At 41.4% G+C, this 14,428-nt stretch overlaps 1 protein-coding gene across 1 annotated transcript; it reads left to right on the forward strand.

Annotated features, from left to right (window-relative positions):
* The first annotated feature begins 340 nt into the window (after nt 1-340).
* Nucleotides 341-12,238, forward strand: prpf38a (pre-mRNA processing factor 38A). Its single transcript, XM_083969585.1, has 10 exons — nt 341-542; nt 1,683-1,842; nt 2,544-2,665; nt 4,057-4,142; nt 8,175-8,285; nt 8,515-8,621; nt 8,723-8,749; nt 9,493-9,584; nt 11,724-11,772; nt 11,986-12,238. The coding sequence occupies exons 1-10, from the start codon at nt 413-415 to the stop codon at nt 12,029-12,031; spliced, it is 930 nt and encodes a 309-aa protein (XP_083825711.1). The 5' UTR covers nt 341-412; the 3' UTR covers nt 12,032-12,238.
* Nucleotides 12,239-14,428: the final 2,190 nt, after the last annotated feature.

Genomic DNA, 14,428 nt, shown 5'->3' on the forward strand with positions numbered 1-14,428 from the left:
CACTGTGTTTTCACTGTGTTTATGAAAGAAACAATTTCCCCCTCACAGAACAAAAAAGCGATCAAAACTGTGTGTATGCTGTTTTTCAAGATTACTTAATATAATTTGGATAAAATTCAATCGCTGATATACATTTTTTTTTTGATTCAACATATAATACAGACTCAAAATCATTTTTTAATTCGACTGAAAATAATGGGAATGATGGGAATGATGCCTTGCGCCGTAAAACTAAAAGAAGAAGAAGAATGATGCCTAACATGCGGACTTGCAAACGCTTTTATTGCGAAGGGGCGTCAACCCGGAAGTTCCGCCCGTCGCGTCACTTCCGGTAGCTGTATCTCGTAGCGGTTGCGTCCATGTTGGAGAAGAGAAGCTAAACGCTAATTCAGCTTCATTTTCTGACTTTCCGATGGCGAACAGAACCGTAAAAGATGCCAACAGCATCCACGGCACCAACCCGCAGTATCTGGTGGAGAAAATCATCCGCACTCGGATCTACGAGTCTAAATACTGGAAGGAGGAGTGTTTCGGTCTGACGGGTAGGTAGCCGTTAGCTTAGCGTGTTAGCAGCTAATGTGGCTAACGAGGCTAATGCTAACTACACCAACAAACTGGTCTTTACTCTTATATTTTATTATTCTTTGACTTATTTATCCTGTCCGGTTTTGTCTTTTGCGCTTTTGCTTTTATCTCCATCTTGTGAAGTTCATATCTGGATGTAAAAAAGCCGTAAAGGCACAATAATTGTTTTACTGACCGATCGATTAGGCTAGATTATAACGTTAAGTTAACGTTAAGTTACCACATGATCTTAACTGACCAAATAAACTTAAACTCAGCAACTACTCAATAATTTGATTCACTTTTGAATCGTAATATCTCAATAAGATAAAATATAAAGTAACATTAAACATTACGTGTTGTTGCTTTTTAATAATTTAGTGTAAAGACACATGTAAAGAACTTTAGTCAATACAACTTTGCTTGTTTGAAAAGGAGGAGGAAGCATTAGCATCAGCTTTAGTCCTACCCTTTTATTTTATTTCGTCTATTGTATTGCTTTCATTTTTTGATTGTCTTTACTTATTCCTTTTTATTTTTTATCTATTGTAAAGAACTGTGGTTCACCAAAAGGGTTGTTGTAAAGGGCTGTATAAATAAAACACCCTCATCCACTTAGCACTTTAGTATTTGTTTAGACTACTTCCCGTGTGTCCTGATTTATTTACATTTTTTTAATTACATCCAACAACATAGTCACAGTCCAAAATAAATAGAAAAGTGAGTATATATATAATATAATATCTAATTCCTTCTGACAAGACCAGCAGATATTCACATGAGAGAAACTTGAATCATCATCACTGGAAATCTCCAGTCTCCATTTCATTGATTTATTTCTGCAGCTCAGATTCACACATTTAAAGCTGTGATCATCAATACATCTTTTTAGATGTTAGATCAGTGTGGCTGTAGATATGGTTTATTTTTTTGCTTTTTCATTTCAGTCAACATACAGTATTTTGTCTGTATGCTTTGTCTCCGTGTTATTGATGATAATTAATCTCCGTCTTTGTGAGAACAGTTTGTGTCTTGTCTCCTTTCTTGTAATAACACAACAGTGACCATTAATAATACTAATACTAATAATAAAATGTGCGTTTTGTGTCGATGTGCAGCCGAGCTGGTGGTGGACAAAGCCATGGAGCTGAAGTACGTGGGAGGAGTTTACGGCGGGAACATCAAACCCACTCCCTTCCTCTGCCTCACGCTGAAGATGCTGCAGATTCAGCCGGAGAAAGACATCATCGTCGAGTTCATCAAGAACGAGGATTTCAAGTGAGTCGCTCGGTCACTACGCTGCCGCTGCTGCCGCTGCTGCTGCTGCTGCAACTTATCCACTGGGTCTCATTCATGAAACGTGAGCAGAAGGAAACTGTGTGTAAACCGCGTGCAGCTGGAAATTTACGTGGATTTCTGCATTATTCAATCTTCTATTAGTGCCGATCTTTTCATAGCTCCCGACTGTGTGTAGTGTTTATTTGTGTTCATTTAGAAATGCACATAAATACTGCTTGTCACTGTTGGAAAATTACAATTGTAATTCGTATTGCTCTCTGTTATGTTCACAATACGCAGATGCCTTTAACACTAGAGGTGGGAATTGATAAGAATTTACAGATTCTGATATTGCTGTTTCCATTTCCTGGTTTTCACGCATCTGTATTTTTCTCACTAGTTATTGTTTTCATATAATGTTCATTTTTATATGCAGATCGTGAGTGAGCGAAAGAGAGAGAGAATGACACGTAGCTACGAGCAAAACCTGGAACGAGTTGGTTAGGAATGAAGAGAGAGGAAAAACGCATCCCGCACACGACCACATTGTGTTCGCTTTTATGTGCAAATCTACACACAGATTTACTGTTTCATGAATGAGACCCGGTGTCTTTATGCTGCAACGTCTCCACTGTACGTCGAGGTTTAGTTTTATACCTGACATGAATCTCATCATCATCATCTTCTCTCTGTTTGATCAGATACGTGCGTTTGCTGGGAGCCATGTACATGAGGTTAACGGGAACTGCAGTGGATTGTTACAAATACCTGGAGCCTCTGTACAACGACTACAGGAAGATCAAGGGCCAGAACAGGAACGGAGGTGAGTCTAAACAACAACAAGCTTATTGTTTTGCTCCGAGTTTTCCCTGTTAACAGCAGGGATGCAAACAGCAGCCGAAAAGCGAAACTTGCTTTTTTCATGACCAATTAGGTGACTTGTGTGAATCGTTCAGATCCGAAGAGTTTTTGTTTTTGAGAGGGGGGGGGGGGGGGGGGGGGGGGTCTCAGCGTCTCAGCGTCTCAGCTGGGGTCAGTAAAATGTTTTTCTAACAGGCTGACAGAGACAATCACGTGAAACTGAGGCGAACTCATTCATGGTCTCTGATTATACTGATAACAGCCGACCTCCAATGTAGACGCGCGACATGCACGCTCGTTAAAGCGGCGCGTATCCACGTGCAGTCGGTGCGACGGCAACGCTGTTTTCCCCCCCGTGCACCGTGGAGCTGTGATGTCTGTGGAGCTGTGCGCCGCGGACATGAACGGTTCCCTACGTTGCTGTGTCAGGCAGGTGTTTCCACGGAGCTCTGCCCCGTTTCAGAGGTGAAGGAAGCCTTAAAGACGTCGCCTCCGCGATGTAGAATGTGTTCAATTCAAAGTGAAACTAACACATTATATAGGCCTATATGTCCATTACACACTGAATGAAACATCCCATGTCTTTATTTATTCAGTTTATTTTAATAGTAATAATTATGACTAACATTCAGTGAAGACCTAAAAATCAGTATCTCCAAAATGGAAATATTGCAAAGGAATTTTTTTAAAGCATTTTTAATATAGAAATGTTGGCCTTCTGAAAACTATGTCCATCTATAATCAATCAATACTTGGTTTGGGTTGAACTACTGGAAATTGACTTTTCTGTGATCCCCCCCCCCCCCCCCCCCCCCCGGGAAATTCCTCTCTTTTTTGGTCCTGACCCGTTTGCATCCCTGTTAAAAGGGTTTTCCATGGAGTTTTTCCTCAGTGGATGTGAGGGTCCAAGGACAGAGGATGTTGTTATGATGGGATGTAAAGCCCTTTGAGACAAACTGGTGGTGGTAAAAATGGGCTATACTAATAAAATTGCCTTGCCTTATTGTCTAAAACTCTTTTCCCTCTAAATGTTTCATGACAGAAAGAGTTTAAACTAGTCCTGTCAACGTTAACAGTAAAGTCTGAGATGAACTCTGCTGTAGCTCTGTTACCTTTATTGTCCCCAGCTGGATTGTTATTCACCTTTTTAAGGATTGTTTCATGACAATTAACAAAAACATTTATAAAACAAGAATGTTATTTGTCCATTTGCTCAACTTTAAACCTGCGATGCTTTACAATATCAAATATGAGTAGAAATAGAGTCAAATATATTGAAGGTGATAAAATGTTGAGTTATAAACAGGCGAGTTTAAACCAGTTAATGTTTCTCTCGACTGCTCTCTGTTTCAGAGTTTGAGTTGATGCACGTGGACGAGTTCATCGACGAGCTTCTCCACGCAGAGAGAGTGTGTGACGTCATCCTGCCCCGGCTACAGGTACCTTCATGTCAAAAGTTTGAGAATGTGACACATATATTAATTTTCACAAAGTCTGCGGCCTCAGTTTTTATGACGCCCATAAAACATCAACTTATAAGCAGAGAGGTTCGGTTGTTGTGAAGAAGAAAGTCAAGCCAGCACCAGGGGCAGTGCAGAGCTTAAAGGGGATCTGTTATGTTCAGTTCAGGGGCTTTTCATATATATGAAGGAATGAATTTTATTTCTAACGTGTCTAAAATGAAAAATAAATAATAGATAAAATATATATTTAAAAAAATAACAACAATATAAGCATCATCAAGTCATAATATGCACAAGTTCTAAAAAGGAGTAGGACATGATGATGAGGAGCACAGTGGCCCCCTAACTTAACATTTTAGAGGCGCAAACAAAAAATGTAGGTGTGCAAACCGTTAATCGACTTGCCGAGCAGATATTCACATTGGCCTGATGCCGTAACGACAGATTCCATTTCTGTCGGCCTCCCCGCTTCCTGTTTTTAAATCTCTTTTAAAAACGCGTTTTACTCTTAATTTTTTTCTTTATCTGTCGTTCCCTAAAAGCACTTACAGGGAGCTGGTCTGTTCTTTTACAGGGTATCCGCGGGGTCTTGAAAAGTATTAAAAGGTGATAAATCAATTTTGGGAAAATTAAGACCCTTAAAAAGTATTAAAAAGTCTTTTCACGACTTTATAAAGTCTTAAAAACAAAATCAAATGAGCTGAGGCACATGTCATGACTGTCTGTACAGACTGTAGTTTTTGTTTTTGGGGAGTTGAGCAATATTTCTTTTTTGATAAACTTTTCCTTTGATTTATTATCCCAGCCTATTTTGAATTCTGTTGTAAGTGGTCTACAGTCTTAGGGGCCGTTTTCAGCGCTCTGGGCGTCTACTTTCCATTCAAACCCTATTGAGTTGGGTGCTCACAGCCACGAGCCCGGAAACTGCTTTTCCACTAGCCCTAGTACCTGGTACCAGGCACTGAAATAGTACCAGGTACCATTTTTAGTACTGAGCCGTGCCGCGCCATGCAGAGCCTCGCAGTGCCGGGCCGTGCCAAGCCATGCGGAGCCTAGCAGTGCCGCGCCGTGCCACGCCATGCAGAGCCTAGCAGTGCCGCGCCATGCGGAGCATTGACGAGCCACGCCGCGCCAATTAGTGCCGAGCAGTGCCGAGCAGTGCCGAGCCGTGCCGCACCATGCAGAGCCGAGCTGTGCCGAGCCGTGCCGCGTCATGCAGAGCCGAGCTGTGCCGAGCCGTACCGCGCCATGCAGAGCCGAGCTGTGCCGAGCCGTGCCGCGCCATGTGGAGCCGTGCCGCGCCATGCAGAGCCGAGCAGTGCCGAGCCACGCCGCGCCATGCAGAGCCTTTGTGCCATGTAGTGCCGAGCAGTGCCGAGCCACGCCGCGCCATGCAGAGCCGAGCAGTGCCGAGCCACGCCGCGCCATGCAGAGCCTTTGTGCCATGTAGTGCCGAGCAGTGCCGCGCCATGCCGAGCCGCGCCATGTAGTGCCGAGCCGCGCCATGTAGTGCCATGTAGTGCCATGTAGTGCCGCACCATGCAGTGCCGAGCAGTGCCGAGCCACGCCGCGCCATCTGGTCCCGAGCAGTGCCGAGCCATGCCGCGCCATGCAGTGCCGAGCCACGCCATGTAGAGCTGAGCAGTGCCGTTAAAGTGTAGTGGAAAAGCGCCACTAGTGTCGTCACTCTGAGAGTTTCTCCTCAGAGTGACGACACTAGTGGCGCTGTGAAGCAGAGGTTGCGCTAGACTTTTTCGTCGCCGGTCATTTTGACTGACGGGGTCATAAAAATTCCGTCATAATCTATTTTTACCGGTCGCTTTAATTTTTTTTAAAATGATAATAATGCCATATTCAATAGCATTCCATTTTAATTCATGTTTAATTCATATCAAGTCCAAAAGGACACATAATCCAAAAGGACCAATTAAAAAAACAACAACAAAAAAACATTTTTAATAGGCTACAGAAATGTTGGCTTTACTTCTGGAAATGGACTTTGCCATGATATTATAATGTATTGAGATGCTCCTGTATATAATTTGTTAATGGTGAGTGTCACCGCCCTAAGCACACCCCCCTAACAGGTAACAGGTACTTGATATGAATTGTGAGCATTTGCCTACTACACTTAGTCACTCAGAAAGTTAAGTAAGAAAATGACAGTAATCTGTTACTTTTTAATTAGTTACCCCCAACACTGAAGTTCGAAAAGTTGCCACTACAGTTGCAGCTCGAAGTCGTGTTGGTATTAAAAAATATTGTGACGGTATTAAAAAAGGTATTAAAAGGTATTAAATTCAACTTAAGAATTTCTGTATAAACCCTGTTTTACTCTGCCCTTGCCTTGTTTCCTTGCCTTTTATTGCTTGTTTTTAAAGTGACTTATGTCTTTTACCTTAATCTTTTTTATGTCTCAATGTAAAGCACTTTGGCTTCCCCTGTGGTTTTTTTAAATGTGCTATATAAATAAAGTTGATTGATTGATGATATCACCAGTGTTAAAAGAAAAAGAAAAAAAGAGGCAAATGTGTTGGTTGCACATGTGCAAGTCAGTAGATGAAACATTTACTTGCAGAGTCTCAAGTAGTTTTAGTGGCAGAACGGCTCCACTAGGGGCAGAATGGAGCCCTGGGTTAGATACTATAACATCAACCTCCAACTAAGGGCGCTTTCACACCTAATAGTCCGGACCAAGGTCCGGACTTAATTTTTTTTTTTTGTTACATTGTTTCCAATAGTCCAGTAAAGTTCGCTTTCACACTGCTGTTATGACAGCGGACTAAAGGATCTACCGACGTCATGACGGATGAACGTGCGTCTGACGTTAGCGCATAGAAAGTGCTCTGAAAAAAATAAAATAAAAATATAGCCTACTGCTGGAAAGCACGCTGTGGTTTGTAATCGCGGTGCAGAAGAGTGAGTTTAGAGCTGATGAAAGGAGAGAAAAAAAGAGGATTGTGCCGCGGCGAAATGCTCTCATTGATCAGAGTGGCAGCGATCAGCTGTTTTGTGTAGTGGAGGACACACACGCTATGCGCACACACGCGATCCTCCTGTCAGATGCGGCTGCATCTCTCCAGGTCACTTGTGAGTGTGAGAGAAATAAAAGATCTGACCTGCTGGGGCAGATGTTGTTTGGTGTCACCCGCTGATCCGTCTTTTTCAGACTTTTTTCGGCGGAAAAAATAGGTATATTCGGGTCAATGTATAAAAAAAATAGGCTATATAAAAAAAAATGCATGTATCGTTTGGGGATTTATGACACACCCATCCCTCTGACCAAATCTGGATATAATGATCTCCTCCTCTCCCCAAGTGTTGCTGCGGCTCCTCTTTCCTTTTTTTCTGTTTTTTTTTTCGGCACGAGCACATCTGACGTGACTTCCTGTAGGCTATTTGGTCTGATAGTTCGAACCTTCCATAAATATGCTTTCACACTACGCAGCAGCGGACCTTGGTGCAGGATAGTCCGGACCGAGACCACCTCCTGAGGCTGGACCAAAGACTCGGTCTTTAGACCGGACCGTGGTCCGGGGGAGCTTTCACACCTGTCAATTTGATCCGAACTATCTAGAAAGTCCGGACCAAACGAGGTAGGTGTGAAAGCCCCCTAAAGGTCTGTCAATTATTCACCATTATTAAATTATTGGCCCAACTGGGCCAGTGGCCAAATGGGAACTTCCCCTCAACCTCTGACGTGTCACAGTGAGACTTTATGAGACCTACGTGTTCCTACACACACATTTTTTTGCCTATATTTTTATTGATCGATCCGCAGACCACTGCGGAGAGCGATCGGACCGGATCACGGATCAACTGTGATCCGTTGCACCACTACTTAAAATATTTAGATTTCCTTTCTTTAAGTTGTATATTGAGTTGGTAAAACTGTGTAAAAGTGTGTTGCAAATGTTACATGACATATTTGGTGTGAATGCCCTTTAGTGGACGCAGGACGTAGTAATAAGCTGGTATATGGTACATTAAAATGTGTGTGTGTTGCAGAAGAGACAAGTCCTGGAGGAGGCGGAGTTGTTGGACACGCGGATCAGCGCCCTGGAGGAAGACCTGGACGAGGTGGAGAGCAGCGAAGAGGAGGATGAGGAGGAGGAGAAGGTAGTGACCGTTCATAAATAACATCACACAAATGACCCATTTGGCCAAACGGCGAAAGGCGCCAAGTTTGCACCCCTGGTTTGTGCTGTTTGCTTCAGAGTGTCCGATGGGGGTCCACGGTCCAGTTTGTATTAATTTAGGAGTCTTTGATGTAAATAAAGTTAGAGAACTGCTGTTCTATATTACACGGATACTTCTTTAAAAACCCTTTTGTTTTTCCTGCCTGCAGCCGGAGAGACTCCAAACCCCCGAACCTCACAGACGCAGTTACCGCGACAACGACAGACCTCGCCGCTCGCCGTCGCCTCGCTACAGACGCAGCCGCTCGCCCAGGCGGTTTGTTACCTTTTCAGTTTATTGACGTGAAGACAAAGTTATATAATATTATTATATATATTATAAGACACTAAACCAGATCGTTGTGTGTTGTCGTTCAGGAGGAGCAGATCTCCAAAGAGGCGCAGGTACGTTCTGCTTCACCATGGAAACCTGTAACTCCCTCTGATTGGTTGATTGGTTGGTTGATTGATTGGTTGATTGATTGATTGGTTGATTGATTGGTTGGTTGGTTGATTGATTGGTTGGTTGGTTGATTGATTGATTGATTGGTTGGTTGGTTGATTGATTGATTGGTTGGTTGATTGATTGGTTGGTTGGTTGATTGGTTGATTGATTGATTGGTTGGTTGGTTGATTGATTGGTTGGTTGGTTGATTGATTGATTGATTGGTTGGTTGGTTGATTGATTGATTGGTTGGTTGGTTGATTGATTGGTTGGTTGATTGATTGGTTGATTGATTGATTGGTTGATTGATTGATTGGTTGGTTGGTTGATTGATTGGTTGGTTGGTTGATTGATTGATTGGTTGGTTGGTTGGTTGATTGATTGATTGGTTGGTTGGTTGATTGATTGGTTGGTTGATTGATTGGTTGGTTGGTTGGTTGATTGATTGGTTGGTTGGTTGATTGATTGATTGATTGGTTGGTTGGTTGATTGATTGGTTGGTTGATTGATTGATTGGTTGGTTGATTGGTTGGTTGGTTGATTGATTGGTTGGTTGATTGATTGGTTGGTTGATTGATTGATTGATTGGTTGGTTGATTGATTGATTGGTTGATTGATTGGTTGGTTGATTGGTTGGTTGATTGATTGATTGATTGATTGATTGATTAATTGACTGATTGATCTTGTGTTAATGCGTCCTCAGCCCATCGCCACGGAGAGACCGCCACCGCAGCAAGAGCCCCCGACGACACCGCAGCCGGTCGAGGGACAGACGCCACCGCTCCAAATCCCCTGGTGAACAAGAGGGTTTTTTGTTTTTATTTTATTTTACCTGTTGAACAGCAGCTGCACGATGCTCGAGGCATTTTAGATTTGGCCCATTGAATGACCCGTAGGCTACTTGGCATTGGCTCGTCACGGTAGCACTAGAGCACTGGAATAAAAGAGAGTAACGACAGCATCGGTCCAATGGCAGCGCCTCCTGGTGGAGGAATATGGGTAGGGGAGAGTGGGGTAAGATGAGCCAGTGGGTAAGTTGACCCACCCCTTGTTTCTAGGAAACTATAGGAAAAAGTTAGCATGTGACCAAATATTAGGGAGGCAGGCATCATTTCATGGAGTCTGTGAAGATTAGAACCACGTGAGTAAAGTGGTTTAACATTTATGACCAAAAAAATCATTTTTCACACTCGAGAGTGAATTTAGTCGATCATAAGTTTCATGAGAATTGTGTTTAGACTAAAAGAGATGATAGTAAATGTGTTTTATACATGGGTTGTGGTATCTATGAGCTACAACATGAGGTAGTAAACCTAGCATGAAACTGCACCATTTTAGCTGTGAGAGCAATAAACCCAAGCTAAGGTAGCTGTGGGGTAAGTTGAGCCACCTCTCCTATACACTTAATGAATATATTTTGGCTGTATACGTCCAAATGATTAAATCAAGATTCTGTATGTTTGTGATTACAGTAAGTATGTTCCTATAAACAGGAAAAGTTGTTTATAGTGAGGCCAAACTTTACTTTCAAAGAAAAATATCTGGGATTCTTCCCAAGATGCCACGTAATTACAAAACTCCCCAAATCTCAGTGAGTTGGTGGCTCAGCAGGAAGTCCCTGCAGTTTGTGTTCACCTGTAACCTGGACAGATGAAATATTAAGTAAAAGGGGAGGTAGGAGATGGATGGAAGGAAAGAAGGGGGGGTTGATCAATTTACCCCACTCCTATGGTCAAGACCACTTTTTTTGAACATGCTATATTTTAAAAACAGTTATATTTACACTCATTCTGTTAATTTGTAGGGATGCAAAACATCCTGAAATATATGCAGATGTGTTAGTTAGCAACAAAACTATAATTGTCTTTATGTAGTGATGCTGAATACAAAAAGTGGCTCAACTTACCCCACTCTCCCCTAACTGTAAAAGCGCCCAAGAAGTGACAACTCTGCATTGTTGGTGAATGAGCAGTGTGGTGTTTTCAATAATTTAAGGACATTTATAGATCACCCACGTTAATAGCATCATTGAGGATCCTTTACAGATAAACATTAACACATAGGAGAGTAAAAAAAAAAACAGTAGTCTACATTAATGTTTCAATCTATATTTTGTAATAAACAAATTATAAGTATAATCTGATATGACCAAGACACCTAAAAACAAAAACAACGCCGTTTTCATCAATTTACAAGCAAGTGGGCAACACACATACATTGGAGTGAATGAGTTTGTGCGTCTGTACTCGGTTTTCCGTGTGTATGTGTGTGTGCGTGCGTGCAACTGACAAATATTTATCGACGGACAAGCAACAACTTAATTAATCATCATTTAGTTATTTTATTTTGAAAATTGACCGGATTCTCTCGCCTATTCTGTGCCTGACTTCCTGTCTGGTCCGATCTGGTCGACCCAGCTTGACAGAAACAGGTTCTGCACCTGATCTAATTGGTTTGCTGGGATGTGCTTGACCATTTCCTTTTAAATTTCATTTATGAAACGCTCTTCACCAATAAAAATGTGGATTTCAAATCCTCTCTTAATAGGCTCTATGCACAGCTCCACCAGGTCTTTCATTTCCTGTCTTACATTATTGGACAAACTGATTAATCCAGGTGTGTCTGAGTCGTCACAATGGTCAGACACACCTGGATTAATCAGTTTGTCCAATAATGTAAGACAGGAAATAAAGGACCTGCCTTAAATCCAGGAAGTGGTGGAGCTGTGCATAGAGCCTATTGATTAGTCATGCAATACAATTTTGTAATGTCCGAGAATTCAAATTCTTTATTTGGGTAACTTTAGCAGATATGAGATTAAAATGTGATTAATTAGATTTTTTTTTTTAATCGCCTGATAGCCCTAGTATTTAATGATGATGGTGGTTTGGCTCTTATTTTGAAATCTTCTCCTTGGTTGTCGTTGTGAACCAGGTCACCACAGAAGCCACAGACACCGCAGCCACTCCAAGTCTCCAGAGAGGTGAGTGTCACTTCTTTCTGAGTAATAAAGTCTCGTTACAGAGTCAGTTTTTTTTACGTACGAGTTTATTTTGGTGTTTGGAGCAGAACAGTGACAGTAAACGCATCAATAAGGTCAATAAAGGAAGAGATTTTCTTTTTTAATGAGGTTGTTCATTTGTTTTCTGACACTTTTTTTGAATTCAACATCATTTTGTGTTTTTCACTTTCACAGGAGTTCGAAAAAGAGTCACAAGAAGAGTCGGCGAGGAAACGAATGAGCACCGCCCCCTTTCTCCTCTTTTATGTCTTTGTCTTTTTTTATTATCTCACTCAAGCCCTGTTTTGTTTTTTGTTGTTTTTCAGCAGCAATATTTTCAACTTTTTAGATATTGTTTTTGCAAAATGTATAACTTCAACAAACCCAGCCGCAGAGTAATGCCCCCACAAAGTGTGTGTCTGTGTTTGCAGATAACAATCGGATATGTAAATCTAGAAAAATGAACTCTCCACCTGAGAGATGTCATAAAAATAAAGATCTTGATTCCTTAACGTCCCGACCTTCATTTAGTTTGACAGCTCTCAACGTGCGTGTGAGTGCAGTTTTTCATAAGGAACTCTTACAAAGGTAAAATGTCAAGTTTATAAGTTTAATCTTTGATATATTTTACCCTGGCTTTATGTTTTTGCCACATTTATACAATAATGAGTTTTTTCGTCGGTGATTGTGAGGGTATAAGGACAGATGATGTTGTTAAAGGGATAGTTCACCATTTTGTTAAATTGGCCCATTGCCATAATCCCGAGCAGTAGGTTCGTTGGGTAAATTCATGCTAAACCGCTGATGCACGTTGCCTTCAGGGACAGTTTTTCATCATCAGTCTCTGTATTTCCCTCTAAAACAACTCTGTGTGGTAACGTTGTGTTATTATCTCATAGCGTGGTGAATGTGCAGCTCACAACTTGTCCACCAGAGCGTTGTGGAGTTGTTGGATTGTGTATTTGATGAGTTTGATGGAGGGAAACCAAGAAATCCCATAATGAGCCTCCGTAGCGTAGCTCTGAGCAGCTCACGGCTCTGCTCCGCCGTTCTAAAAATAGCTTGCGCCGACAATTAAAGGTAACGAACCTACTGCTATGACTATAGGGATTATGGCAATGGGCCAATTTGACAAAATGTTGAACTATCCCTTTAAGCTGATGTGAAAAGCCCTTTACAGACAAACTGGGGAGATACAAATAAAATTCCCTTGCCATTCCACTTAAATGCCCTACTTTCATGATATAACATCACTGTAGCATGGACTTTTTACATTTTCCATAAATTTCACCATCAATTCCAATATCCTGAACCTTTTCTGAGTTGTGGAAGTGTAATATAAGACACTTGCCTTGCCATACAGGTACAGGCCTAAATACACTGCAAAGAATAAGAAGAACATTTGTCTTATTTCTTGTCAAAATGTCTCATTTCTTGTCAAAACTTACTCTTTTAGACTCATCACCTAAAAATGAACTTGTTTTTAGATCATTTTCATTTGTTTCAAATAAATTTTCACTTGAAATAAGTAGAAAAATCTGCCAGTGAAAGCAAGTTTTTTGTGTTTGTAATAAGAAAGAAAAACTTGCTCCACTATCAGATTTTTCTACTTATTTCAAGTGAAAATCTGCTTGAAAGAAGTAAAAAGTGTCTAAAAACAAGCTGCTTTTTATGTGATGAGTCTTATTTTAAGTGGAATGAGATTGTTTTGACTAGAAATAAGACAAATAATCTTGGTAAGATTTTGAGTTTTTGCAGTGCAGTCAGGGTTAGGGTAGTAGTAGTAGTAGTGTTGGTGCTTTTTGAACACCTTAGATGTTACCTAAACTTATTAAAAAGAGAGCACAATCTGACAAGTGTAAACTCAACACCGCTGGTGGTGGCTGATGGTAGAGTTTAAAGGGATAGTTCACCCAAAATTCAAATTTCACTCATTATCTACTCACCCTAATGTCGTTGGGAGAAGTTTCAGAGTCCTCCGTGGCTTCTCTGAGTTACAGTGGGGCTCGGTGCAGCAGTGCATGTCCATATAACGGTTGCAAATGGATACCAACTGTCTTCGTAACAAAAAGACACACCAAAAAACATCCAAATACCTCCATGCTGCTCGTATGTAATGTCCCTCTTGTATTGAAGCCCCGACATGAGAAATTGTCCCGAAAAAAAATTACATAAGTCTATATTTCAAGCTTGTTTGTAGCGGAAGCTCCCAGCACTGCTCTTCCTGGTCCGTCCAAATCTCGCAGGATTTGCATCGACACCCAGTTCACGGCTCCGCAAATCACGCGAGATTCCGGCAGAGCAACACTGGGAGCTTCCGTTACAAAACAAGCTTAAAATATAGACTTATTTAATTTTTTTCTGAACAATTTCTCATGTCGGGGCTTCAATACCAGAGGGACATAACAGACCAGCACTATGGAGGTATTTGGAGGTTTTTTGGTGTGTCTTTTTGGACGAAGAAAAGTGAGCTCCGTTCTGAAAATTCTCCCAGCCCTTAGTCGACATAAGGGTGAGTAGATAATGAGTTAAATTTTGGGTGAACTATCCCTTTAAAGATTTGATTATATTAGTACTGTAAGCAGACGACACAAATAGGATTTTGAGAAGTTACATTTTCTCCCAACCTCCAGAGTTC

Source organism: Trachurus trachurus, assembly GCF_905171665.1.
Source record: "Trachurus trachurus genome assembly, chromosome: 4".
In the NCBI taxonomy this organism is placed as follows: domain Eukaryota; kingdom Metazoa; phylum Chordata; class Actinopteri; order Carangiformes; family Carangidae; genus Trachurus; species Trachurus trachurus.